The 26,342-nt window shown below is 45.4% G+C and overlaps 1 protein-coding gene across 7 annotated transcripts in view; it reads left to right on the top strand.

Moving 5' to 3' along the window:
• LOC149308774 (rho guanine nucleotide exchange factor 9) overlaps positions 1-26,342 on the top strand; it is a 147,518-nt gene that overhangs the window by 44,682 nt on the left and 76,494 nt on the right. Inside the window, exon 1 of one of the 7 annotated variants that reach the window (XM_089536446.1) lies at positions 3,992-4,171. The exons of 3 other annotated variants lie outside the window; for them this stretch is intronic. In XM_089536446.1, coding sequence (XP_089392572.1) covers positions 4,142-4,171 — 30 coding nt within the window. In that variant the 5' untranslated portion in view covers positions 3,992-4,141. Of the gene's footprint in view, positions 1-3,991; positions 4,172-20,825; positions 20,927-26,342 lie in introns of those variants that run through there. 3 more of the 7 variants (XM_089536444.1, XM_089536443.1, XM_089536445.1) reach the window with 3 other exon arrangements.

Here is a 26,342-nt window from a genome sequence, read left to right as displayed (position 1 = left end):
TGGAAAGGTCTGGAGCTAGAGATTTTTCTAGCTCTGATTCCTCTGTGTCAAGATTGATGACTCAAAGTTAAAGGAGCCAGCCAACATGATGGTATGCTGAAGCCAACTGTGACTGACCAGAGAGCATCATGCTACCTCTGTGATCATATAAGTGGCTTTGGCCTGCCATTGGCCAAAATCTATTGCCCAGGATACTTTTGCCCTTGTAAAACTACAACTCAGGTGTCACACAGTGGTTGCACTATGCCATCTTTGTGCTGAATGTTGTGCAATCTATGATGTATCTGCCAATATTCCGGCTGTTGGTCTCCAGGGATTAATGCATAGTGACTATTTCTGCAAACCCAGTCAATTGAGTGATAGATGGAAGGCACTGAAAGAGTTATGGAAGAATGTGGCTGCTTGGCTAGATTTCTTTTGGTTAGTCCCAACTAGATTACACCCATTCAGTCCATCATGCATGACACAAAAAGGACTCCAGCCTGACTATTTTTTATACAAGTAACTGTCCAAAGCTCAGCAGCTTCCAAGGAGCAGTTGCTAGCCATGTTCAAACTGGAAGCAAACAAAGGGCGCGTTCCCACTATGATTTAAAGCAAATTGCTGATCGGGGTATATGACCATCATTCCCATTTGAATCCGGTTCCGATCCTACTTTGATTGATTTCTGTGCCAATAAAGCGAGGCAAACACACCAACCCCCCCCCCCCAAACCCCAGTTTTTCCACACACTAGTCTCCTCTCCCTGTTTTTCTTTGGAGGACGGTGTGTTAGAAGCATCATTTCCACAAAACAGAAGAGGAGGACTGCCTTACAAAAGCAACAATTGCAGCTGCAAACTGGGGGCATGCTTTTTGTTTTTAATGCAACTACTTGTAGTTTAAGTCTCGCCTCCAAATTAAGCAGCCCTGGCAACCGATGTTGTTCCTTGGCAACTAGATTCCAAAAGTTCAATCAAAGCAGCTTTAAAATGGTGGTAGTTATTCCTCCCTCCTCTTCCGCTCTCTGTTTTCAGATGTGGGTATTAGGTGTGACTCAGAGGCTGTGGCGGCTGGTAAATCCGGCCCTGTATTTCAGTCCAAAGTTTAAAGAGAAGCTATCCCAAGGTGCTGTGCCCCTTTTGGGGGAAACAGTACAGCGTATTGCACAGTTGTGTTGCTATTTGTTGTCAAGTCAACTTCAGTTAATGAAAATCCTATGAATGAGAGGTGTCCAAGCTGTCATCAACCGCTCAGGTCTTGCAAATTCAGGGCAGCCATTGTGACGTCCGTGATATAATCCATCCAGCTCTAATGTGGTTTCCTTCTTTTCTTACTGCCTTCCACTTTGCCAAGCATTATCTTCTGTTCCGATGACAGTGCAACTACACTGTAGAAATAATGCAGTTTATCACCACTTTAACAGCCATGGCTACAGATCCTGGGATTTGTAGTTTGGTGAGGCACCAGCACTCTTTGGCAGAGAAGGCGAAAGACCTTGTAGAATACAAATCCCAGGATTCCATAGCATGGAGCAACAGCACTTAAAGTGGTGTCAAACTGCATAATTTCTACAATGTAGATGCACCCTGAGTCCTGTTAACTCATGATCTGTACAAAGTGCAATAGCCATGTTGTTGTTATTGTTGTTGTTGTTGTTGTTGTGTGCCTTCAACAGCCAGTAGCAAAATAATTGGACATGCCAACTGCTACCAAAAATATTGTTGGCATTGAACAATTAAAATAATAGATTTTAGAGTCATCATTTAAGGGTTTAACAAAAATTAGACACAAGGAATTAGTTCTTAATGCATTCTTTCTAACCTTTGAGAATCCACTCTAAAACCTATTGCTCAGTCCTCCATTGCAAGCTATTGGGGTCGTGAATCTGCTGCGAATTTTAGCCTGAACTTTAAAGGAGATTTCCAAAGTGTTGAACTTATTTGGGGAGAGAAGATTCAGCCTGTATTATAATCTGTTTAAAGTTCAGGCTGAAACCCAGAGGGACATCATAGATCCACAGATATGCAAGCTTTAGCTGGTAAATTCAGTATTGTTTGTTGACTTGTTTTGTTCAACAATATATGTCCGTACTGTACTTAATATACAGAGACTGCAGCAGAAATCTGCTGGGATATTTGTCCAGTCTTTGTGATCCTCAAAGCGTTTCCACTCTTTTCAGAGTCAGCTTGCATTGCCAAACGCTTTGATGATCAGCAGCCTCTGAATCTGAATCCAAACTTTACATCTCTCTCCAAGTTCCCACATTCCTGTTCTCCTTGCACCATTTCTGAACCTGGGGCGTTCGCGTCAGCTCTGTTGTTCATCATAAATATAATGCATAATAAATAAGCATCAATAATTTAATTAGGGATAATTATAATAAACACCAGCAGGTGCAGTCGGCAAGCGCAGCAGTGATCTAGATCAAGAATCCAACACACGCAGAGAGAAGGGTGCTTTTTCACGTACGCTTGGCCCATTGAGTTTAAAACTAAGCATGACGTCGTATGAAAATCTTCTTGCGGGAAAAGGATGGGACAAGGACGTTTTGTCCCCCGCCTGATAATCTCCATCGTCTCCAGAGTTTGCACCCTCATCCCTGCTGCCCCTTCCAATGCCGCTACCACCTTCAAATATTTCCTTCAAATGTGTGATTTTCCCTTCCTCCTCTCTTGGCAATGCTGCTGCCACCATTTGCTAAGGTCAGGCGTGGTGCCCAGATCACATGTTGGGCACTTTGTTGGCTTCAGAGCAATGGTGTGCCAGCAGCGATGGCACTACTGAGGAAGAAGAAGGGAAACGGTTCAGGCCAGGAACTGGCACAGGTAAGGTTTGAAGGTGGCAACGGTGGTGGTGGAAGTGGACCCAGGAGACTCCACAGGGAGAGTTGGGTAGTTTAGACAACCTACCCAATGTCCCTGTGGAGAAAAAGGTATATAGGGTTGGTCTGGGGGGCAGTAGTCCATTCCGAATTTTATCCCTAGTTTAGATTAACTCCTGGTTGAATGGGTAGGATATAGGAAGGGTGCAGGAAGATTGAAATTATGACCTACACTTGGCCCTCCATATCCATGAATTCTTCATCCATGAATTCAACCATCCGTGGGTTGAAAATAATTCCAAAAGGATATCAATTCCAAAAAGCAAAGCTTGATTTTGCTATTAAGGGACACCATTTTCATTATGCCATTATATTGAATGGGATTTGAGCATCCATGGATTTTGGTACCCATGGAGGGGTCCCAGAGTGAAATCTCAGCAGATGCCAAGGGCCCACTGCGTAAACCAGGCCGGTCTAAAGTGTGCCCCTGGAAGTGGCTCCTTGGGGTGCAGACTGGCCACTGGTGGCTCCAAGATCGATACCCTGGCCAACTCGATCTGGATTTAAGGCTAAAATTTAACTGACCAAAATGTTGGGGGGAAAGGAGTAGGCACTGAAGAAAGCAAGGAAGAAGGGGGTGATTGCTGCAAGAAGCAACTCGCTTCTCAACCAAGAATATCAGCAGAAAAGTGCCAATCTGCGTGGGCACCGGTCCTTTCTTTTTGCTGACTCCGCACATCTGGGCGATGATGATCCCTTGGCAAGAAGGAGAAGGAAGCAAGGGCTCAGAGAAAGAAAGCTGATGACAACTCCTCCTGGGGCCTCTGCTGTGGTGTTCTTCCTTCCTCTCCCAAAAGCCAAGTAGCCCTCCTTTCTGCTGCTCCCCAGCACCCTTCCTTCCAGTGCACCTGACTCCCCAGGTTTGGCAGGGTAAGGTGCCGGTGGGTGTGTGGAGGGGAAGAGGCCCAAAGAAAGAGAGGGTACGTAGGGAGGGTGCCCTGTTCTGGTTTCCAAGGGGATCCTGCCCTGGTTGCCCATGAAAGACCGAGCATTCCAGGTAGGAGCAGAGAGGCCTCCTCTCTCCATCTCTGCCAAACACCCCCCTGCCTCCCTCCCTCTCTATCTCTCCTTGCTCTGCTCCTTTTCTAGGGCTCTCCGGTGGCTGTTGCCGGGCTTCAAGGATGACGGGATTGAAGGGCGAGGGCTGAGGAGGGGGGATGCTGCTGGGTCTGCGCCTTGCTTTGTACCCCCCTCCTTCCAGCACGGCATCCCTTGCCAGCCAGGCAACCGCCTTCTCCCCTTCCTCCCTTTGAACAGCCAGGACTCCATCCAAAGGAGGATGCAGTGGCTCAGGAGTGGACCTGCCATGGTGAGTCCAGGATGCTCTGGAGCTCTTGCTTGCTTTCCTTCTTCACCTCCTTTGTCTCCTTCTCCCTCTCCTCTGGCTCTCTGCAGGCATTTCTCTCTGTGGCATTCCTTCCTCCTCTCTTCCTCTCGTACCATTTCTTCTTTCTCTCCATCATTCTCTTCTCTCTCATCTTTCTTCCTTTCTCTGTGCTTGGATCAGGGTGTAGCCATTTTTATGGATGTGCCCTCCTCCTCTTCTGAAAAGGATGAGGATGCCAAAAGGAAGGGACATGGGAACTAAGCTTTTGTTGCTTGGGTATGGGGAGGCGTGCGAGGAAGGGATGCCCTTTTCTTTCTCTGGGGCTGGTGGCACCGCGTGGGCACAGGGGATCTCCCAAGGAAGGGAGAAAAAAAGCAAGCCAAGGGGAACATTGATGTTGGGTGGGAGGGAGACATCACGAAAGGAACGGTTGCAAGCAAGGTTTGGCCAAAATGAGGACACTGTTCCCCCAACTAAGAATTCTGTCCCGCTGTCAAATTTCCCCCAGATTTCCAGCATTGCAGCAAGTGAAAATGAAAATTGCACTGAAAATTGTGCACACCTCGAATTCTCTTTCTTAGGTTCACATTCCTTTGGTCGCTTTGCCTGCGCCTTTTCCCTGAATGCCTAAACTATATTTCTCAATGCTCAACTAAAGTTTGAAGTGACTGCAGTGCTAGGAGTTGGGGGGGGGACTGAAGGACCATTTCACGGCGGAGCAGAATTCCTTCATTTTTACCCCCCAACTGCCCCTGGTGAAGAGAGAAGGGGGGTCTTTGGCAACTAAGTGTGGGCTTCTCCTTGTCTTGTTGCAGTTTGCAGGCTTTGGATTCAAGGAGGTTGCAATAAGAACTCAAAAGGCTGACCTTGTCTGTTCCCATTTCTTTCCATCCTGGTACAATTTCAAGGTGGTTTGGGGAGCAGTGGGAGGAATTTCTTCTACCTGGCTATTGTTAGGATCCTCAGGGTTGTGAGGTCCTAATCCTCAGATCCCTTCCCCCCTAAAGAACATATAATGCTAATGATGCAAAGCTCTCTGTGCTTACTCCCAGGGTACTGGGTATAGGATTGCAAGCATTGAGAGACAACCCTATACACAATTGCTTGGGCACACAAAGTCCCAATGAGTTCAGTGAAGCTTACTTCCAGGTATGCTGTGGCCTGGATTTGTTCCTTGTGCCGAGAGAATGGCCCCGAGCTCTGAATCTATTGCTTCAGTGAACCGCGCTATGTCTAATTACAAATCATCATTCATGTATGAATTGCTAGGATTCTGTTTTTGGGCTGAGACAGTGTTTTTGTCCATCTGTGTGTGTTTTTGAAAGGTGCCCAATCTTCAAAAGTGTCTTTGCGTTGCAAAGATTGTGCTGAATTCTGTTGTTTGCTTGCTTAGCCTTTGAAGACAAACTGAACCTCACATGCTCGATATATCGCAAGGTTGTGCAACTGTCATGGAAATGGGGGCCACTGTTCTCCTCCCAGGACTTTTGGGGGTGTTGCGCATATTGCCAAAATGCATCCCAACGAGCCAGAAATGGCCAGAAAGTCTATTTCTCATTTTTAAAAAATGAGTATTTTTAAAATCTGTGTTAAACAGTAGAGAGAAACTGTGAAACCTATTTTAAAAAGCAAATGACTGTTCTTGGAGGTTTCCAGGAGAGGAGACTTTAAAAGGTGGTCTGCAGAGCAAGGATGAAAGAACATTCATTTGCATTCACATCCCAGGAGAGTAATGGGTTTGGGAAACCCTGGGGAGAACAATAATGGAACTGACGTTCTTGGGAATCATTTCTGGGCAAAACCGACTTCTTTTTAAAAAATGGTCATGTTTCCTGCATAGAAAGCAACCCGGTTTACACTATTTCCTGTGCGATGATGATGATGATGATGATGATGATGATGATGATGATGATGATGATGGGAAAGGTATTGTACCCCAAAATTGACATGTATTTCTGCATGGAATGAATTCCTTGGAAGATCTGCAAGATGGAAATTGTTGTTTGGCATCAAGTTGACTTTGACTTATGGTGGGCCTATGGACCACCATCAGTTGACTACCAAGACTTTTGGGTATCAACTGCTCTGCTCAGGTCTTGCAAACTCAGGTCAGCCATGGCTTCCTTTGAGTGACTCAATCCGCCTCCGATGCCGCCTTCGTCTTTTCCAGGTGCCTTCCACTTTACCAGCCATTATTGTCTTGTCCAGGGAGTCATGCCATCTCATGATATGTCCAAAGTATGGCAGCCTCTGTTTAGACATTTTAGCTTCTGGTTTTGCCAGTTCCTCCTTCTAAAATATAACCTATCACTCCTGGTAGTCTCCTATCCAAATGCTAACCTTGTCTAGCTTCCAAGATCAGATATGATCTGATGCCTTTAGAATATTTAGGCCACACTGTCACTTTGGTATCTAGTGATATATCTTAATATAAGAGGATCTTATTAGATCCTTCATAGCTGCCCTTCCAAGACTTCGTCCCCTTCCAGTTTCTGGACTACCGTCTCCATTTTGATTAACTTCTGAGTTGAGATCTGCAAAATCTTTACTGTTTTAATCTTTCCATTACCTGCTTTCAAATTACGTAAATCATCTGCGATCATTATTTTTGTTTGTTCAGTGTTTAGCCCTAACCCTGCTTTTAGCACTTCCTTCCTTAACTCTCATCTATTGCCATTCCAGGTCTTTGCTGTTTTATGTAAGTGATATCTTGTCATCTGCATATCTTAAATTGTTGGTGTTCCTTTCCCCAGCGTTCATGCCTCCTTCTTCTGAGTCTAATCCTATTTTCCATGTGATATGTTCTGCATATAAATGAAACAGATGGGCTGATAAAAATGCAGCTTTGTCTGACCCACTTGCCAATGGGAAACCGCTCTGTTTCTCCATGTTGTTTTTAAAAATTGCCAAAGGATGGGAATACATCTTGAAAACTGCAGAGATGGGACTAAGAAACAGGAGGATTTACCTCCGTACCACGGACTACAGATGAGACAACAACTGCACTTTGCGCACACATCTAATACACTGAAATTGTTGTGTCTGGGTGGCAAGGATGGAGTTAGGTTCTTTGCAAAGGGGGATTTGGGTCCAACCTGATTTGAATGGTCTTCTCTTATAACCCAGTCCTGAGTGGCTCATCCTTTAAATGTAAGGTATTCTGAGAATGATACTATTAGTACTATTAATTTGTTTGTTGTTCATGTAGTTTCTGATTTATGGCCACCCTAAGACTACCCTATAATGGGTTTTTCTGGGGCTGAGATAGTGTGATTTCCACAGCCAAGCGGCAAATCAAAACCCAATCGCCAGAGTCCAAGACTTATGCTCAAACCACTACGCCACACTGGCTCTAGTTATTAGTATTAATAATTAATAATGATAATTAATAATTAATATTAATTAGTTATTAATGCTATCAGTGCTACCATTACTGGTGGTGTTTCTCATCATCATCATCATCCAATGATACTTCCCTGAGTCCTAGATTCTTGGATAGAATCAGAATCACTGATGGTGCAAAGCTCTAATTGGTAACACTTGGTAGACAATGAAACTGAGATGATGATTGTGATGATGATGATGATGATGATGATGATGATGATGATGATGATGATGATAATTGGGCTGACAAGACATCTGAACGCAATTGCCATAGATGGGATCAAAACAGCAAAATTTCCAAAGAGCAATACTGCTTGGAACATGCTAAATTATTCAACAATGCCTCACTGATTCTTAGATTCTTGGCTAGCATCTGAGTCATTGATGGTCCAGTGCTCCAGATGGGAACACCAAGTAGATTGTGAAACTGATATTTCTCCCACATCTTTCCACCAACAAAAAGCACTCAAGGCAGCTGACATCGTTGTGGGAAGCAAGCTGAAATGTGAGGAGGTATACATTGGCCAGAATCGATTGGTGTCCTACACTGGTTGTCCTTTTGTTGTGTGTCTTCAGGTCACTCCCAACTTATGGTGACCCTAAGGCAAACTTATTACAAGGGTTTCTTGGCAAGATTTGTTCAGAGGGGTTTTTGCCTTTGCCATCCTCTGTGGCTGAGAGAGTGCGACTTGCCCAAGGTTTCTATGGTTGAGTGGGGATTTGATCTGGTCTCCAGAGTCATAGGCCAGTGCCTAAACCACTATACCTCAGTTACCCCTAGCAAGTTTAAAATATAAGTCTATATATATAAGTCTGCCCCCCCCCCCCCCGCAATCAAAATCATAAAAAAACCAACCCTGGAGGTTGGTGAAAGAAAACAAAATTTGAACCCTGGTTTCCCAGTGTCATAGACCAACACTGAGCCATGCGCAGTGGATGTATTCAAGAGCCAAGTTCCCCAATGACAATCATATCTCACATTGTCTCGTTGTTAGTCCTGACTAGAATAGAGCCATTGAGTCTGGTCAATGTTTGATCCCAGGTATGAGAACTCTTTTACTGTTTCTATTTCCTCGTTGTTTGGGTTGAATTCATGCAGATTCTCCATGTTCAGCAGGAAGCTTGCCTTTGCGCTTTCTTCCTTGATCTTCCTCAGTTGGTGTTCCAGGCCTGTAATGTTTTCTGCTAGTATTATGGTATCATCTGCATACCTTAAATTGTTGGTGTCCTTTCCTCCGGTCTTCACTCCCTCTTCTTCTATGTCCAAGCCTTCTCTTTGTATAATAATTTCTGCATACAAGTTGAATAGATAGGATGAAAGGACGCAGCCTTGCCTGACCCCATTGGCAATTGGGAACCATTTTGTTTCTCTATATTTTGGTGCATACGTATTTATCAGTGCCATCAACGTTTGACTTTATTAACTGGGATCGCAGAAATAGAAAACATTGTGCATCCAACATTGTTCAGCAGGGCAATTAATAGTCATGTTGACAGATACACAGCAGAAAAGGGTGCTGCAGTGCAACCACTGTGTAACTATGGCAGTCATGCCATCGAAACAGTGTCAATGTATTGTATTAGTTTAAGGGTTGACTAGGACCCTGGGACACCAGGGTTCAAATCCCCGCTTGACCATGGAAACCTACTGAGTAGCCTTGGGCATGTCACACTCTCTCAGCCTCAGAGCAAACTTTTATTAAACAAACCTTGTCAAGAAAACCCCTGATAGGTTTATCTTAGGGTTGTCGTAAGTCAGAAGGCATGCAACAAGGATGCATTTTGCCCCATATCTAGTGCTCCCCATGCTGCGAAACCATGCCTTAAATCCAGCCCTCTGGATCCTTTGATAATAAATGAAACTAGATAAAGGGGTGAACTGAATTCTAGAGCCTTCCTTTGTCCACAGGGATGTGGGTGTGTACGTATCTTTGCGTAGCTGGCTAAACATCCACAGTTTCTTTATCCCCCTCTTATCCTCCTACACAATCTATGTGCTGCCCCTTCCCACATGCACAGAATTGAATATCCAAGCAACGTCCCTCGCCTGTTCCCACACCGTGCCGGAGCCTCTCAAGCTGCGCCGTGCCAATTTGCTGAGTAACATTTTAAGAAGATGATCGCATAATTAAAATAAAACATAAAACCACCCTGTTGTTGGAGAAAAGCTGTTGTTGGTCTAGTGGTCTAGTGGTGAGGGAAGGTGGGGGCAGTTGCCGTTGAACAGACAACTTTCCCCCACTCTAAGACTCAAGGCAGCTTGCAGAAGCCAAACTGGATCCAGCTTCAAGAAATGCATCATACTAAAGCATATATATATATATATATATATATATAATTAATTAAACTATCAATAGAATTAAAAGCAATTAAATTTAAATGAAAGCAATTAAAAGCATGATCATTACAAAGAAAATTATGAGTGTTAGCAGTACAGCACCTTGCAAAAGGACCTCAAAGATCTGCCGAAACAGTGGTTCTCAACCTTCTTAATGCCACGACCCTTTAATACAGGTCCTCATGTTGCGGTGACCCCCAACCATGTGTCTCGGTTCCTAAGCCCATCAGAAATATGTGTTTTCCTATGGTCATAGGGGACCCCTGTGAAAGGGTCGTTCGACCCCTAAAGGTGTCGCGACCCACAGGTTGAGAACGGCTGTGCTGAAACATAAAGGTCTTTACTTGCCTACAAAGAGATAGCAAGTAGGGTACCAGTCTAACCTCCCTAGAAAGGGAGTTCCAGAGCTTGGAGGAAGCCACTGGGATTATATATATATAATCGTGATTGCTTGTCTGCGGTCATCAGGGGCTCATCCCTGGACCTCTTTGGTCACCGTTCAAAAATTCCCTTTGACAAGCTTCCTACCACATCTGTGACAATTTCACTTGCTGGAACAAAGTGCCCCTCCAGACTGATCGGGATGCTATTGGAGTAGGTTTGATGCATGCCAACTGCAAGCCACGTCCTTGGTGGAAAGATCACCAAGACAATAGAGAAAGCACACCTGCTCTCTTTGCAAGCCAAAAATTCTCCTCTGAAAACTGACTGGCTTGATTTTGGAAAAGGTGGAATGGAGAAAAGTGCCCCCCAGATAGGACAGGAGCAAACCCCCACACGTCCTCTCCATACATATCCACTCCAGTGGCAATGTTCTATCTTTTACATGGCATCACTTCCGATATTTAAGGATGGTGGTCATGTCTTCTCCATCTTCACTTTTCCAAGGTAAGCCTACCCAGCTTTCTAAGTCATCCTTCGCTAGCCTTGGTTTCCAGACCTCTGAGCGATTGTTCATTAATCGGCAAACAGTTATTTAATTAGCCATGAACAATTATTTAATTAGTCAACTCATGAGCATGCAAGCACTCCATTTCTCATCTAGGTCCAATCCATCAGAAAGAGAGATACTAGCTGATGGAGAGGATGGTCAACCCATAAATGACTAAGAGCACCCACACATCAGGCCAACATCAGGTCGCTTCGGAAAAGGTTGCTTCCCACATGCGCCACTTGTGAGCATGGCTCTGTGATCGCATGCCATTGCTGTGATTAAAAGAACACCATGTGGGTGTGAGGAACTTAGAATCGTGGTACTTTATGCACAGTCCGTTCATTCCCTCCTTCATCTGGAATGTGGGCTTGAACCCTTCCTGTGTGCTGATGTTTCCCCTATAGCCATGTGGACTTCAGCCAAAACCTTGTGGGAGCATTATCCTCGCATGAAAATAGTTGCATGCATGGTTGTGCTTTCTCAGAGGTTGTATAAGTGTGATTCCCTCTGGCAATCAATCCTTCTGCAAACTTGCACACAGCTGTCTCGCTCCCTTTCGACCGGGTGGGTGGGGAGCAATGTCTCCGTTGCGCAAAATGGATTCCTTGCCCCATTGCTATGGGAGTTCTGAACCATCCCTCTCTGAATGTGGAAAAGCCAGACAGATCTTGTATCTAGGAGCCCTTGAGAGGTCTCTCATGCTCCCCTTTTGGAGTCGCTGAAACATTACTTGATTCCCGTGGAGAGGATAATATTAGCTCATCGCTTCGCCAAGTGAGTTCTGAACAGGGTTGGAGCTGGTACCCAGTTGGGTCATGACAACCTCTCCAGTGATCAATCATCTTTTGGGGTTTAGTCAACAACATGCCTATTCTCAAAATACACTGGAAATAGCACCTATTGCAAGAATCGTTAACATAAATCATCCACGAAAGGTAGGATTCAGCCAAACTCTGCTGATTCTGTTTTGGGTTTCATGGTTACCATATGTTTCTAGATCAGCGATCCCCAAACTTTGTTCCACCAGGTGTTTTGGACTTCAGCTCCCAGAAGCCCCAGCTAGCTTGCCCAACAGTATGGAATTCTGGGAGCTGAAGTCCAAAACATCTGCAGGACCAAAGTCTGGGAACCTCTGCTCTGTATCATAGATGAGGAAAATGTGGACCATGGTGTGCTCTCAGCCCCCAGATCCAAACAATTTTGTGGATATTAATTTATTTATGCTCCAAATACCTTCTCAGAAACACAATAGAAGTTGCCAATGACTTGAAGGCACACAACAACAACAACGACATGTGTTCAATAGTGTAGGGAATATGTAGGGGTTGTGAAAGACCTCCAATTGTGACCTACCAGGCAGCAGCCAATGTGAGAGATGGGGCTCACAACAAACTGATGCTTCCAGCTGCCTCCTGTGAGAGAGATCTCTCATGCGAGGAGCAATTATGACAGGGATCTTGCTTTTGACTGTCACAGGCAGGAGGAGGTGGAAAGATCTGTTTGCTGCATCCCAAACAACAGAAGAAGTGACCCTTGTTGCTTGCAGGAGCTGCTGTCCAGTAAGTCAGGACTGGAAAGAAGCATCAGGCCTGGAGAAACTGTTCTTGTTGTTATGTGCCTTCAAGTTGTTTCCAACTTATGGCAACCCTAAGGTGAACCTATCGTGGAGTTTTCTTGGTAAGATTTGTTCAGAGGGGGTTTGCCATTGCCTTCCCTTGAGGCTGAGAGCATGTGTCTTGCCCATGGTCACCCAGTGGGTTTCGTGGCCAGGCAGGGAATCGAAACCTGGTCTCCAGAGTTGTAGTCCAACACTCAAACCACTAACCATGCTGGCTCTCTAGAGACAAACTACATAACTAAGGTTACTAGGTAATTAAATAGTGCATGGGGATTTCTTGCCCACATCCATAAAGTTCAGACTAGAGCCTGGGGTGGATCCACTGCCCCATCAGCTGGCATTGCAAGCGGCCCACATTTTTAGAGGCGATCCGGCCCACAGTAGATCCAGATGTGCCCATTGTGGATCCACACTGATTGGCACTACCTCCTCTATCTGGAGATCCAATCCAAACCTTTCGGCATGCAGAGCAGGTGCCAGCCCGCTGTGCCACCCATGGCGCGTTCCTCATTCTCGGAGCAACCAAGCTGTTTGATTATGAAAGCTTTATCAAATTCTTTCAGTCTTCAATAATATCATTGTCAAAGAGCAACAGGAGGAGGGGAGGGGAGGATCGGTAGTTGAGAGAGCCAAAACAAAACATCTTCCTATTATGTAACCCCAATAGCTAATGGGAGCACACGTCCCTAAAAGGCCTTGGATGTGAGCCGCTGTGCTTTTGGGATTCCTCTCCAGATATTGAAATTCTGCTCATTATAAATCTTTTGAACTCTTCTGCTTTGATTCGGGTCCTTTATGGACAAAGGAGGAGAAAGATTTAATGGCTGGATTCATACTCTGGCCTTGAAACTGTGACCAGTTGAATTGATGTTCCCCAGAGAGAGTTGGAAGGGATCCCCAAGGGTCATCCAATCCACCCCTTGGCAGTGCTATAACTCCTTGAAACAAAGTTGTCAAAAGACTGGATCAAATTGGGAATTGAAAGCTGCTGCCACACTGCAGAGTTAATGCAGCTTGACACTCCTTTGAGTGCCATGGCTCAATGCTAGGGAATCCTGGGATTTGTATTGTGGCACCAGAGCTCTTGACTGAGAAGGCTAAAGAGCGCACAGAACGACAAATCCCAGAATTCTGGAGCACTGAGCCATGGCACTTAAAGCAATGCTAAACTGCATTAATTCTGCAGTGTCACAGCAGCTTTCAATTTCCAATTTGATCTGGCTAGTCTTAGTCGCTAGCTTGGATCCTACTGGTTTGCTGCATGTCTGCCCAGAGGAAAGTGAAAACAGAAAATGGGATCAAGCCCCAAACCCACATATTCTGAGCAAATCTTGCCAAGAAAATGTGGATAGGATCACCTTTGGGGTTGGAAATGACTTGAAGACTCACACCAACTACAACAACAAGGAGTAACTGGTGGAGCAAACCTATCTACTCTCTCCCTTTTCTCCCTGTTTTGCTGCATATACTCAGTGGGGGCACCTGCAGTTTACCTTCCCTGTTGTATGTGGGCATGCGGCTACCATAGCAGTAGCCAAAATAGACTGGATTGTATTGTTTATTTAATGCACGCTGCTGCAACCTGACACTGAAAGCCTTTGTTTCCCCATCCCTCTTTTGCCATCTTCACAATGCTTCTAAAATTTGATTTGTTTTGAAATCTTCATTCGCTATACTGGAAGCCATGGTTTTCCAAAGTTTGAAACCAGGGATCTTTGCCAGCAGTGCTTAGAGTCGCTGCAGGTTAAACCTAGGATCTTCTATGCTGAAAAACATGCGCCTTGTGACTGTACCGCAGTTTAGTGTTCTGCGATGGAGCCTTTGCATGCGTTCACCCACTGAGCAAATTTATATCCCTTCTCTATATGTATCTGGAGGTGTCTAGATCTTGCAAGATTTGCTGGCGACAGGGTTATCTGGCCAGCAGAGTTCGTGCCCATTAAGTATAACTGGCATCTCTTATTTTCAAGTTGCCTCTTCCATATCAATATGGAAGAATTGGTAGATACACTTTAAGGAACCAATGAATTGTCAGTCTTGTGTGCATTTAATTGTACTATGTTTTTAGACTGTAAGCTGCTTTGGGTCTCAGTCTTGGAAGAAAAGTGGGAAACAAACATGATGATGATGATGATGATGATGATGATGATGATGAATACAGCTATAGGAGTTTGATTGCACTTGAGTTGCCCTGGGTCTTAGCTATGGCATTCTGGGAGTTGTAGTTTGGTGAAGAGGTACCTTGCATTCTAGTCCACTCCACAGGAAGCGATGTTAGTTACGTCATGACTTGTCGCCATTTTGAGAAGGTCTGCAAATGAAAATGGAGATTTTTTTGGGGGGGGACACACAATATTCTGAGGTGCTTGTGAGCATGGGATGGAGGTATTTTTCTGTGATTTCATTAATTTGGAAGGCTTTTTGCATGGTTTGGAGGCAAAACAATTGTCCCCAAGTTGCATCAAAAGATTTGTTAGAATTTTGAGGAGCTTCCAGTTCTTGAAAGGACTTGAAAGCATGGTTATCACCTCATCCGCTGGCCAACCCAGGATGAAATCTTGTTTGTTACTCTGGTATCTTAACAGATGAATATACCTTATAAACGGGGATTTAAAATAGCAGAACGATCTTCTCCCTGTGGATTTTGACCCAGGGCTAGGGAAAGCAACCCCATGCAGGAAAGCTTTCTACCCGAGCGAAGCGGAGGGACAATGGAAGAAAGGGACCTGAGAAACAGGGACATTTGGTGACAAGGAGACCCCAGGCTCTCGGTGCGGTTGGCAGAATCCAGTCCTGCCCATTTAATACCAGTCTTTGTCAGAGAAGAGTGTGGGAGGAATCCGTTTCATAACTGGCTGGCGTAAGCCGGCGCATGCTGCAGCATCTCGATGAGAGGCTTTTCTTCTCTTGCCTTTTGGCGGCTGGGCTAGCGATCGGGAATTTCGCATTTGTCCTGGTTTGGACTGTTTCAAAATCTTTCCAGTGTGATATCCCAGATAAAAGCATGCACAAGAGGGATCGGCTGCATTTTAGATCAGAGACCGTTCCTCCATCTCGCTGGCTTTGTCTTCTTTAGAACATGGGGACCTATGAAAGCACCAGGCTGGATGAAGCCAAAGGCCTGTTTAGTCCACTTTTTTCTTCACAGTGGCCTACAAGAGAGACAGAAAGAGAGAGACATTCCATTTATGGCCTGCCTTTCTAATACTGTAACGATAATTTAAAATAAGAGTTTATCTTGTGTTTGTTGCTTGTTTTGACATATGGTGACTGTAAGGTGTACCTGTCACAAGGTTTTCTTGGCAAGGTTCTCCCATTGCCATCCTCTGAGGCTGAGAGAGTGTGACTTGCCCAAAGTCTCCCAGTGGGTTTCCATGGCTGAGCAGGGATTCGAACCCTGACCTCCAGACCATTAAACCACGGCTGGAAATTATAAGCCAGAAAAAAATTCATTTTATCCAACCCGACGTTATGGGCTCCTTTACCCATTTCAGAGAGAATCGCTTCTATTCTATGCCTTTATATTGTGAGATTGAGACAAGACAGGATGAAAATTTTAAGTCAATACATCAAATTATTATTATACTCGAATATACTGGAAGGCACATAGCTTCTCGGGGGAAAAATGCAAAGTGTTATTAAGATAATTATTAAGTGCTTAATTTGCCATTTAAAATAGCTTCGAGCCCTTAATTTTTCAGTTGGGATGAACATTTGGAGCAGATCCGAAAGCCCTTCGGATCCCCCTTTAAGAGTGTAAATGTGCAGATATCATACCAAATGATCCAGAGATGACAGCCAAGCCACTCAGAAGGGCATCGTAGTTAATGTGGCGGCAGAGTCATCCAACCAACGTTTGTGAGCAATGGAGTCATGGGTTCATATTTCACACCGCCCTCGAACCCTTCACATTCCTTTTACATGTGGAGTTATTTTTCAGCCATCCTGCGAGTGAACTATTGGTTGCATAAGTAGGGCTTTTACAACCGTTTCACATGCAAATGGATCTTGTAGTAACTTTGAGATTGATGGAAAGAAAGAAGTGGTTGCATGAGCTTTTGTAGACATGAGCCTCAGATGCATGTTAGTAGTAAGAAGTAGGCTCAAGTCTACAAAAGCTCATCAACTTCTGCCTTTCAGTTAGTCAGATCATCATTCACAATTGCTCATAACTTCCTTCCTCCCAAAGATTCTCAACATTCCTCCCTCCCTCCCTCCCTCCCTCCCTCCCTCCCTCCCTCCCTCCCTTCGTTTCTTCTTTCCTTCCTTCGAGGCCCAAAGCTTTCCAAGATTCACCTTTGCCTACCCCTTACCTTCACCCTCCTTGCTATTTCCTCTGCTATTCTGGGACAAGATTAATGGAACAGCATCAATTCTGCCAACATCCTGCCTCCATCTTTGAGCGATGCTGTTAATACCATTGTGGCATGAATACAAAATATGCCGCACGAAGCTAAGCTGATTAGGAGCTATTGTGAATCAACGGCGTCTTCCGTCACCTCGGTGCTTCACATTCGTTCTGGCGAAGGACGCGGAGGTCAATGAGAAGAAGCATATTCCATGGTGGGCAACCTCAGTGATGAAGGAGAGTCTCACCAGACTGGTTAAAATAGGGATGGACTCAAAGGATTTCACAGAATCGTAATGTTTGAAGAGATCATCTGATCCAACCCCTGTCATGCAGGAAGACACAGTCCAAAGATATCCAACAGATGGGCATCCAGCCGCTGTTTAAAAACCTTCAGAGAAGGAGACTCTACCGTATTCCAAGGCAGCATTCTGTTGATCAGTTCTTACTGTTAGGAAGTTCCTCCTAACGTTTAGGTGGAATCTCTTTCCTTATAGTTTGAATCCATTGCATCATGTCCTCATCTCTGGAGCAGCAGAAGACAACCACACTCCACCCTCAATATGACATCCCTTCAAATATTTAAGTATGGCTATCATGTCGCCCCTTAACTTTCTCTTCTCCAGGCTAAACATACCCAGATTCCTAACTCGCTCCTCATAGGACTTGGTGGTTTCTAGTCTTTCCATCATTTTGGTTGCCCTCCTCTGGACACTCTTCAGCTTGTCCACATCCTTCTTGTGGTGCCCAGAACATTACACAATATTCCACATGAGGTGTGGCCAATGCAGAATAAACTGGTGCTATTACTTTCCTTGATCCAGAACAGTGGTTCTCAACCTCTGGTCCTCCAGATGTTTTTGACTTCCTCTCCCAGATTTGCTCATCATTGGCCATGCTGGCAAAGGCTTCTGGGTGCTGGAGTCCAAAACAGCTGGAGGATCAAAGGTTGAGAACCTCTGATCTAGACACTATAATGCTATTGATGATGCAGCGTAGGATCTCTTTGGCATTTCTAGCTGCTACAAGACCCCCATGTGGGCCATATTTGATCCTTGGGATGTGGCCCCCAGGACTTTCCCCTCAATGATCTACGTACAAAAATCCTTTTAAACAGGTCTACAGAACTTGGCATGCTCTTCTAAAAAGCCAGCACCTCCACCGAACTTCTTTTTAATGAGATGTGTTTTTTAATTACATGCTCTTTTCCGAACGCCATGTTAGTAATGTCAATAACATGTTGGCTGAGATTGTATGTCAGGGTTGCATAGAGTTCAGCTCCATTTGCGCCGGTGAACCTGTCCCTGGAGATGTCCAGTCTTGCTATGGTGACACATGTCAGGCTGATGTCCTCTTTGGATAAGTGGAACATGCTCTTTGTGGAGCTGCCTTTGGAAACTGTGTGGAAACTTTAGTGGGTCCAAAATGGCCTTTGATGCTAGGGTACCACCGAGACACAGTTTTACTACCTCTGTGAGAAGTAGGCATGTTATGCTGCCTTCCTTAGGGCTACTGATGCTCAGGATCAGAGAAGTCTATCAGTAGCATAATGCACCAACTGCTTCTGTTTCCAATTGGGACCATTCAAGTGCTTTTGGAAGTGTCAAAAGCAGGACCTGAAAACTACCTGACTCTTCCATCTTCCATCCTCTAATCTGATGCTCAGGTGTAGACTGGCTCTGAATGTGGAGGTTCCATTTAGGTATCATGGGCTAACAATAGCCATGAAATGGCCAATAGCCAGCAGGCCTTCTCTGCTTGGGGCTGTCAGGTGAAAAACAGGACCAGCCTTCTGGTTGTGCACCAGAGAGAATTTTATCAATTATTGCTTATAGGATGGATCTGGTGATGCTGCTTTGGTCTTCATAAAGGGTCTGTATTTGGAGAATGAGGTTGCTATAACCATGAAACAACTGTCTTGCTATGGCAGGCCAATAACTCATGGAAGCTGATGTCATTCCTTCCCTTTCAGTCTCTTTTTCTAAGTCGGCATTGGCTCTTTCTCTGGTGAAAGAAAAGAAGAAAGGACGGAGAGAAACAGCAAACACAAAAGAGTGGAGGGAGGGAAGGGAGAAAAGAGAGAAGAAAGGAGAGGAGGAGAGGGGCGGAGGGCAGGGAAAGAAAAAAGATGGGGCAAGGGAGTAGGAGGTACAAGTGGGAAAAGAAAAAGGGCAGAGGGAGGATGAGACAGGAAGGAAGGAAGGAAGGAAGGAAGGAAGGAAGGAAGGAAGGGTATAAAAGAGAGAAAAGTGGGGGGAGGGAAAGAAAGGAAAAATAAAATAAGTTAGGAAAGGAAGGGGGAAAGGAAGGAAGGAACTGAGGGAGGGAGGGAGGGAGGGAGGGAGGTTTTAAAGGAGGGAAGAAAGGAAGGAAGAAAAGAAAGGAAAAAAATAAGTTAGGAGGAAAAAGAAGAGGGAGAAACACAAGAGGGAGGTGAAGGGGTGGAGGGAGGAAAAGGAAAAGGATTTGGAGAGAGGGAAAAGGAAGGAAGGAAGGAAGGAAGGAAGGAAGGAAGGAAGGAAGGAAGGGGTTTAAAAGAAGTAGGGGAGTTGAAGGAGAAAAGCAAGGAAAGAGAAGAGAAGAGAGGAGAGAAAAGAGGAAGGAAGGAATAAAAATGAATGAAGGGGAATAGATGGAAGAAGGAAGGAAAGAAGGAAGGAAGGAAGGAAAAATAGGAAGGAGGATCATTGCTCCTTGCTCCCTTCCCTTCCCTGCCTGGGCTGTGAGTGGCATCCTCCTGGCTCCTTCTTCCCCTCCTTCCATTAGTATGCAAAGGGGTCTCTCTGCCTGGAGAGGAGAGAGATGCTGCAGCAGCAACAGCAGCAGCAGCAAGAGCCAGAGCAACCAGAGGCAGCCTTAGTGGCAGCTTGCAGAGCCCTTCAGCTGGCCCAGCCTCCTCCTCCTCCTTCTTCCCTCCTCCTCTGTTTGCTGCTGTCTGATGCTGCCTTGACAAATCCAGGCAGGAGGGTCCACAAGAGGGGAAAGCAAGCACCCAAAGGGAGAGGAAGCTTTGGCCACATCAGACCCCAACGCCACTTAGCCTCCTCTGCCAGCTCTCCCACCAGGTGCCTTTCCTTGCATTCCCTCCCTCCCTTCCCCCCATCACCCTCCTCCTTTCTCTCCTTCATTCCCTCCCTCCCTCCTTCCCTCCCTCCATCCTTTCTTTCTTGAGCATCTTCTCCGGCACTCAACTGGTTGGCGATGCTGCTGTGCTCTTCCAGCAGAGGCTGAGAGCTTAGGAGCTGCCCAGACCAGAGGGACAGAAAAGACTGAAAAAGAAGGCTTATTAGAGAGAGAGAAAGAGGGAAGACAAGGCAAGAGGAAGGAATACCAAGCAACAGGCACGCCTGCCCAAGCCGACCCAACCAACGCACCGCGCCTCCAAATATAGAGCAATATATATATAGATATACAAAGCCGAAGCACCTTACCAAGCAAAGCCAGCGAGTGAGTGAGCCAGAGAGTTGGCCGAGACCAAGCAGAAGAGAGCCAGAGCCAGAGAGAGAGGAGAGGGAGACAGAGACTGTCTTTCCTTTTGCCTCCTCCTCCTCTCTTCTAGCATGGTGGATGTATGGACAGTCTCGCCGAGCAGAGGTTGACAGCGCCCAGCCTCCCAGCTCCACACCTGGAACACTACAGCGTCCTGCACTGCACCATGACCTTGGATGTCCAGACGGTGGTGGTCTTCGCCGTCATCGTGGTCTTGCTCCTGGTCAACGTCATCCTCATGTTCTTCTTGGGAACCCGCTGAACGGACCGGGGCTGGGCTTCCCATGATCCATATTTTTCTTCTTGAATCCTTACCACTGACACCGTCATCTCCGCTGCTTTCTTTTTGGTTGTGCCAATCTGTTCGCTTTTCTACTTCTTCTTGTGGTCCCCTGGTAGAAGGAGGAGGTGAAGCTCCGCCACGTTGCAAAAACCACCACAAAACCAACTGACGCGTCCCCCCTTCCCAAAAAACATTGTTTTTGGCCCCCTCAATAAAAAACAAACCAACCCAAGAGAGAGAAAGAGAGAGAGATTACATACATTACAGAGAGAATTGTCTCTTCTGAAAGGGGGAGAGCAGCCAAGAGCATCAACATGGCCTCGTCGTGATCTGTATGACGTTGGTATATTATCTCTCCATAAAATCTTTTGTCATGTCTTGTCTTTTAAGCATGCCTGTAAGTGTATTTGCTTAATGCCCCGTTCCTTATTTATGATCGATTGATGGACAGATGGATTGATATTTGCTTAAAAATATATGAAACAGCAAAGGTCTGTGCATATTTGTTTTGATATCGATGGCTTTACATGTCGGTCTCTCTGCACCGAATCACTGCCTGGATTTCTTGTCATGTGCAAAGGATCCATGGGAGGGTGAGATTTCAGAGCAAAGGAGGGGGTTTGCTACCGAACAAGCGATGTAAGGCTGGTTATATTGGCTTTAAACAAAAATGAGAAAGAAAGAAGAAAGCCAAAGCCCTTCAGGGTAATGACCCTGATATATTTTGGCTCGGGACCAAAATAAGTGTCACTTTCTGCCAAGCCATCGCAAAAGCGGATGCCTTTGGAAAGGTGGCGAGTGCAGATTCGACTGTACATTTGGGTTGATGGATAATAATGAAGATCATAGGAAAGAGAATGGGTCTGAAAAGCTTCAGCCACTTTGAAAGAGGGGTGCTGGGGTTGTTCATTGCCTTGAGAGTGTGACTTGAATCCTCAAAACCTTCCTTCATGCCACCGTCTTTGCAGTTGCTGGGTCCAACCTGGTAGCAAAAAAGCAACCAGCTGGACTTGGGCTGCAACTGGTTTCTTCCCCATCTTTGCAAACTGGCAAAGAGAAGAGAAGAGGGCTTTGTTGTAGTTGTTTTCTTGAAGGCATGCTTCCTTTACTTCTCTGTTTCTGAGAGTCTTTGGAGCATCAAAGCTGGCAAGGGAAAGAAGGGGACGAAGGCATGTCTTTACCCACCACTGAGAGAACTTGATTTCCAAATGGGAAGCTTAGAGTGACTTCATTGCCATTGATTTCCTTGAGAACAAAGTGCTGAATGAGGGGTTACAAGACTGGGCAAAGAGAGGTTTGGTCATCTTTCTGTTAAAGCAGGAGGGGGAAAAAAGAAGCAAAAATTGTTCTGGAGGAGTGTTGGTCATGATCAGAGAGACCTATGTGTGCACATGTGCCTTCAAGTCTCCTGTTGACTTATGGAGACCCCATAAATTTCAGAGAACATTCTTAGGCAAGGGATCCTCAGAAGTGGTTTTTCTGGTTCCTTCCTCTGAAATATAGCCCACAGCACTTGTATTTGTTGACGGTCTCCCATCCAAGTACTCACCAAGACTCATGCTTCCAAGATCAGATGGGATCTGGTGCCTTGGAGGCATTTAGGCCCAGAGAGACCTCAAGTTGCCCAAATTGCCTCTTTGAATGATGACTTCTTCCTGAAACCATGTGAATAGGAAGAGTAGGATAGGATGCAACCCCACTACTGCTTTTGAAATGGTTGTCCCAGAGGGGAGGAATCCTGTAAATGATTAATTAATTAGTTAATATATACATGAACCTATATGTGTGTCCACATGTGTCTGAGCATGCAGGCACACAGTGTATTTGCATATGCATTTGTGCTTGCTTTCATCCCAAGGATGCCTACATTTTATCATAACTACAAGCAATTAGAGGTTGTTCTGCTGCTTACTTCATTCCTAGCACATAGTCTTAAGCGTGAACTCTGCTAATAGTCCTACCTGTAGTAGACCAGTTGAATCAATGGAATTTATCTATGTGCTGACTTTTAACATTTGACAGTTCGTTGAATCGGTCTACTCTGGTTGAGAGTACCCAACAGGATTCCAGGCTTTATCTGCTCAATATGGCCGAATGTGTAAGAGAGAGCGTATGTGTGTAAGCTGAGTGTACAGTTAGACACGTATGACATTAAGAAGAGTGTCACCAGCTGGGTTCCTCAACTTGATAAAATCGTAAAGACAAGCTGGTGGGAAAGTGCTGGGGGTTTCTTGTTGTATTTGGGGATGATGGAGATGAGGATGATGAAGATGATGATGGCTTAATTCCTTTTGTTAGGGTTAGACTAGAGTTTGTTGTTGTTGTTGTTGTTGTGTGCCTTCAAGTCATTTCTGACTTATGGCTACCCTGTCAAGCCAACCTATCCTGGGGTTTCCTTGGCAAGATTTGTTCAGAGGAGGTTTGCCATTGCCTTCAACTGAGGTTGAGAGAGTGTGATTTGCCCAGGGTCACCCAGTGGGTTTACATGGCCAAACGTGGATTCAAACCCTGTTCTCCAGAGTTGTAGTCCAATGCTCAAACCACTACACCATGCTGGCTCTCTAAGCTAGCACAGACCAAGCGAATCAGTTGGATTCCCCTCTGTGTCAGCTCAGCATTCAACAATGGATTCAATGACCTAGTGCAGATCAACCAACAGGATTCCAGCCGATCATATTTAATATAAGACTGAATATATACAATCAGTGTCAGCAATATTGTCGAAAGGCTACTGCTTGCATTTTCAGGTAGATCTTGTCTTGTCACTTGTTGGCGAACTCGAAGGAACAGGTGTGACCAATTCTTTTGTAAAGTTTCTGTGGGTCTGAGGAACCATCTCCAGCGAGACCATTTGGTTCGGACCATGCGTTCCCCTAAGTATTTAGCTTCACAGGCTGGTGCCACCATGAGACAAAATGGTTTGGCTGGATTCTTCAAACTCCTTTATTATCATTCTTTTTCCAGGAAGGAGATTGTATAGAAGTCCCTTTGCCTCCTCTTCTTTTGATCCTGAAGAAATGTGGAGTGATATAACCGGCCAGGAGGGATGGGAGCATGAGTCATCGGAGATGGGTGGATGGAGACGTGGTTTTTAGCATCTCAGAACGTTGCTTGTTTCACTAAGGTTCAGTGGGAATGTGTTTATCCAAAAATAACGGCAGCCGGGCTTTGCTTGGCAACAGGCAAATGCCACACTGCCACCTGGATGAATCACATTTTGCAAAATGTGGAGAGTTTTTGCCAGATTGGCTTTGCGTGCGCATGAGTGAGAGAGAGAACATTTAGCATGTGAACTAATTTTTCTCTCCATGATACATTTATTTGTTTAATTATTTATTTTCATTTTAGCCATTGTACTCCTCAACCCCCAGTAGTTTGGGCATCCCTGCAAGCAAATTTAGGGTGCCTTTAGGTACATCACAGGAGGCATATTAGCTAATGGCAACGGTCACAGAACACTGCTGTTTCTGAAGAGCCTTGCCAAAATGACAGATGCAGGTTCTAAATGCAGCCTGAAAGCTCACCATTCAGAACCAACGCTATAAATCATTGCTAGGGTACTCTTTCCCTTTTTTCTTGAAGACTGAAGGAATCAAAGACGCCAGAATCATATGCTGTATATTGTTGCCCCCCCCCCCCCCCGGGGAAAGGAGACATAGAAAGCCCAATGTGGATTAAAAATTGAATGGGGTGAACTTCCAGATTTGAATGGCCTGATTCCACGCATGGTTTGCTTGTGAAGTCTTGTTGCGTTTGGTGGAAAGGACTCTTGGATGAAGATGAACAAATGAACAGACAAACCCAGAAACCATCAAATTAACGTCTGCCTTGAAAAGGGGATGGTAGCCATACTATAGTCAGCTGGAAAGGCAATACTACCTCTTGCTTTTTTGCTTCAGCTTTGGAAGGCTTCCAGAGGAGGCCTTTGCTCCACTTTCAGAGCTAGAAAAAGGGGTGGCCCAGAGTTTTGGGGGGCGCAGAAAAGGCTTTGAGGGGCTACCAGTGGCCCTGGGTGTCCATATCTTTGCCTACCCTTGTGATATACCTTGCTTTCGAAGAAGGTACCACCAGGAAGGGTGGTCAGTGAGGATTGCATGTGTAGGACTGCAGACAAAACGTTGGGCGGACCCACTCCAGGGAAAGTCACATTTCCATCGAAAGAAATGCCTTTCTAATTGCACCAGTAGTTTGTTTTTACTTGGTAACTGGGAAGAGGTACCTAAATACCCTAAAGGCACCAAGTCCTTTCCAGTCTGAGAAGCTAAGCAAGATCAAGCCTGAGGTCCTTTCATACTATGCAGTGACGGCAGTGTATTCCACTTTAACAGCCATGTCAACATCTTGTGGAATCCTAAGAGTTGTAGTTTGGTGAGGCACTAGAGCTTCTCAATCCTGCAAACCTCAGGATTCCATGAAATGCAACCATGGGAGCTGAAGCGGAATCATAGTGCTATAACTGTGTAGTGTGTTAGGACTTGAGAAGGAGATTGCCAAGGAATATCAGGTTCTGTGAGCCAGTGGTACTCAACGTGGACTGGACTGGTTTTGGCCCCCAAAGCCATTAGCTGTTGGTTCCTGGTGAGTTTGCACCCACGAAAGAATTGGGCACAAATATGGTGTCGATCCATGACACATTGGGGGGGATAATTGCCACTCGCGCATAATGGGTCCTTGTTGTACGTCTTCAAATCAGTTCTGACTTAGGGCAACCCTAAGACGAACCTATTATGGCGCTTTCTTGGCAAGATTTGCTCCTTTGCCATCCTCTGAAACTGCGAGAGTGTAACTTGCTTAAAGTCACTGAGTGGATTTTCATGGCTGAGTTGGGATTCAAACGCTGGTCTCCAGAGTCCTTGTCCAACACTCAAACCACTGTTGCCTCTCTCAAGAGGCCCTGCTGTAGGCGATATCCTAGGAGAGGGCCACCATGAGACAAAGTCAACTCGTAGGAACATAAACTGCAAGAAAATTAGGTGCAGAAAGTTGTAGCTTTCTAAGCAGCGGATAGGCTAAGGAGAGAACAAAAAATCCAATTGGGACATCTTTTCAACTTTTGGAGATTAGATTTGAGTAGCTTTGCAGTCATGGCAGATGATGCCAGTGATGCTTGGTACTTTGCAAAATGTGAAGGCTGGTGATAGAAATGGACTCCACACTCCCTGCCTCTCTTGCAAAGTCAGGCTCTTCTGAAGCTTCTGCTAAATATTGCCATGGCAAGATGGATTGCCTTCCCCTCCTAAAATGCTCCCTTTCTGTGTTCATAGTCTAAAGATGGCAGGAAGAAAGGCAGACCTTCCTTCCATTCTTTTCCTTTCATAATGGTTTCCATTACCTGCTGCCTTGGAAGTCTCCATGGACATGGGTTTTAGGATGAACTGCATAAAGCCTGGATCTTGTTGGTCAGGAGTGGAAATCAAACCACCCTCCAGATGTTGTCATCCCAGCAGCCCCAGCCAGCGTAGGCAATGGTGAAAAATACTGGGAGATGCATTCCTACTATATCTTGAGGCCTGCAGGATTTCCATCTCTATATTTTGGGGGGGAGGTGTCTGTCTCTGCCTTCATGTTGCCTTTCTACTTATGGCGACCCATGCATTTCATAGGGTTTTCTTAGGGAGGTATCCTCAGTGGTGGTTTTGCCAATTCTGTACTCTGAAATATAGCTTACGTCACCTGGTGTTTGTTGGCGGTCATCCATCCAAGTACTAACCAGGGCTAACCCTGCCTATCTTCCAAGATCAGATAGGATCTGGTGCCTT

This window comes from Sceloporus occidentalis, unplaced genomic scaffold (genome assembly GCF_023333645.1).
Source record: "Sceloporus occidentalis isolate IW3139 unplaced genomic scaffold, rSceOcc1.0.p SCAF_8, whole genome shotgun sequence".
Taxonomy (NCBI): Eukaryota; Metazoa; Chordata; class Lepidosauria; order Squamata; family Phrynosomatidae; genus Sceloporus; species Sceloporus occidentalis.
Note: the sequence above shows the minus strand (reverse complement) of the source record. Positions and strands in the feature narration are given on the sequence as shown.